Raw genomic sequence first — 1,400 nt, 5'->3', positions numbered from 1 at the left:
TCTCAAAATTGTCTTACTAGGTGATATAGGAGTCAACAGACCTAAAATCTTCTGTCCCTAAAACCATCTAAATGGCTATCTACAAAAGCAACCCACAAGGACTTGATCTTACCTGCCATGGGGCAGAATCCAAACTTCTGGTCAGCGTCATAGTTCGGTGTGGTTCCACACCATTTCATGTTATCTCTCCTGCCCTCGGAAGTACAATCGGTGTAATTGTGGTTGTTGTACAGGAAGGGGAAGTGGCACAAGGCACCATTGGAATTTCCACCTCGAGTTTGAACCAGAACTGCTCAGAACAATACACAAATTGGAAGAAAAAGATTTACAACTGAGTTTGCCAAGGTACACAGTGGCATTACTACAGAAAGGTTCCAAAAGTCAGGTTTGTGCAGCTAATTCAGAGTGCCTAGCTCAGAATAAGAATGTCTGATGATATAGTTCTAAGCTTCTTAATGTATTCACCTTCACCTTCAAAATAAATTTAAATCCCATTTCAGTCTCATTTTCCCAGCACCCCCCAAATCAAATGACAGCTTTAAATAAAACAGTTTTATCTAGAAGATATACAAAGGCATTCAAATATCAATCCTGTGTATTATTCAGCTCTATGGGCTCAACTCCTAACTCTAATACACAAGTATCTTTAAGCACATTATAATACCATTGTGTCAAAATAAATGAACAGGAGGATTTCTCCCTAGCAAACATTTCCCAATGTTATTAGGGAACCTGGCAGGAACTTCAAATGCTAAGTTAGCTCCATGTCTCTTGGGTCCAAACTGAACAAAAGTGATGTTTATAAGTGCAGTCTCAAATTAATAAATAGCCAGGCAGCTCACAAAAATAGGGCACAAGAGGTGAGTTTTCCTCATTGCTGTAGTTTCCCTTTGGGATACGCACCAGTGTGGTCTGTGCAGAAAGAGTATTTCTGATCTTGCTCATAATTGGAAGTCGTGCTGCACCAAAGATGTCCATCCTGCCGCCCTTCTGTGGTGCAGGAGTAGAAAGTCCTGCCGTTGTAGGTGAATGGTAAGACACATGGCTCCCCATTGGAATTGCCACCGTATGTCTGGGTTACGGCTACAAACACAACCAAAAGAAGTCTCAGTAAATACAGCTACTTCACCTCCCAGCAGCAGGTGCTTAAGTATGCCTTAGATCAGAGACTGAGCTTGTGCTCTCAAAAGAAGAAACCATTGAGTATGGGGGTTTTATATATGAAGCTCTGGTTAAAGTCAGTCGAAATGCGTTCCTCAGGAAGTCATGCCTATTGTGGCTCGCACAACACCTGTGTTCCTCTGCTGATGGCCTTTGTTACCATTTCTGCTACTATACCTCAGTTCTTCTATTTATAAAACCACAATAGGGAGTTGGCATAATGGCTATGTTGCTGGGCT

General features: G+C 41.8%; 1 protein-coding gene across 1 annotated transcript; it reads right to left on the bottom strand.

Annotated features, from left to right (window-relative positions):
- Positions 1 to 39: 39 nt before the first annotated feature.
- LOC102499269 (fibronectin-like) lies at positions 40 to 1,120 on the bottom strand (the record flags this gene model as incomplete). The annotated part of the gene is made up of 2 exons (XM_006160945.3): positions 40 to 289; positions 904 to 1,120. Coding segments are annotated over 2 exons (465 nt in total), but the record flags the coding sequence as incomplete, so codon positions are not given.
- Positions 1,121 to 1,400: the final 280 nt, after the last annotated feature.

The sequence above is a fragment of the Tupaia chinensis genome, unplaced genomic scaffold, assembly GCF_000334495.1.
Source record: "Tupaia chinensis unplaced genomic scaffold, TupChi_1.0 Scaffold135209_1, whole genome shotgun sequence".
NCBI classification, from domain to species: domain Eukaryota; kingdom Metazoa; phylum Chordata; class Mammalia; order Scandentia; family Tupaiidae; genus Tupaia; species Tupaia belangeri.
The sequence above is the reverse complement of the archived record's forward strand: the minus strand, read 5'-3'. Positions and strand labels throughout refer to the sequence as shown.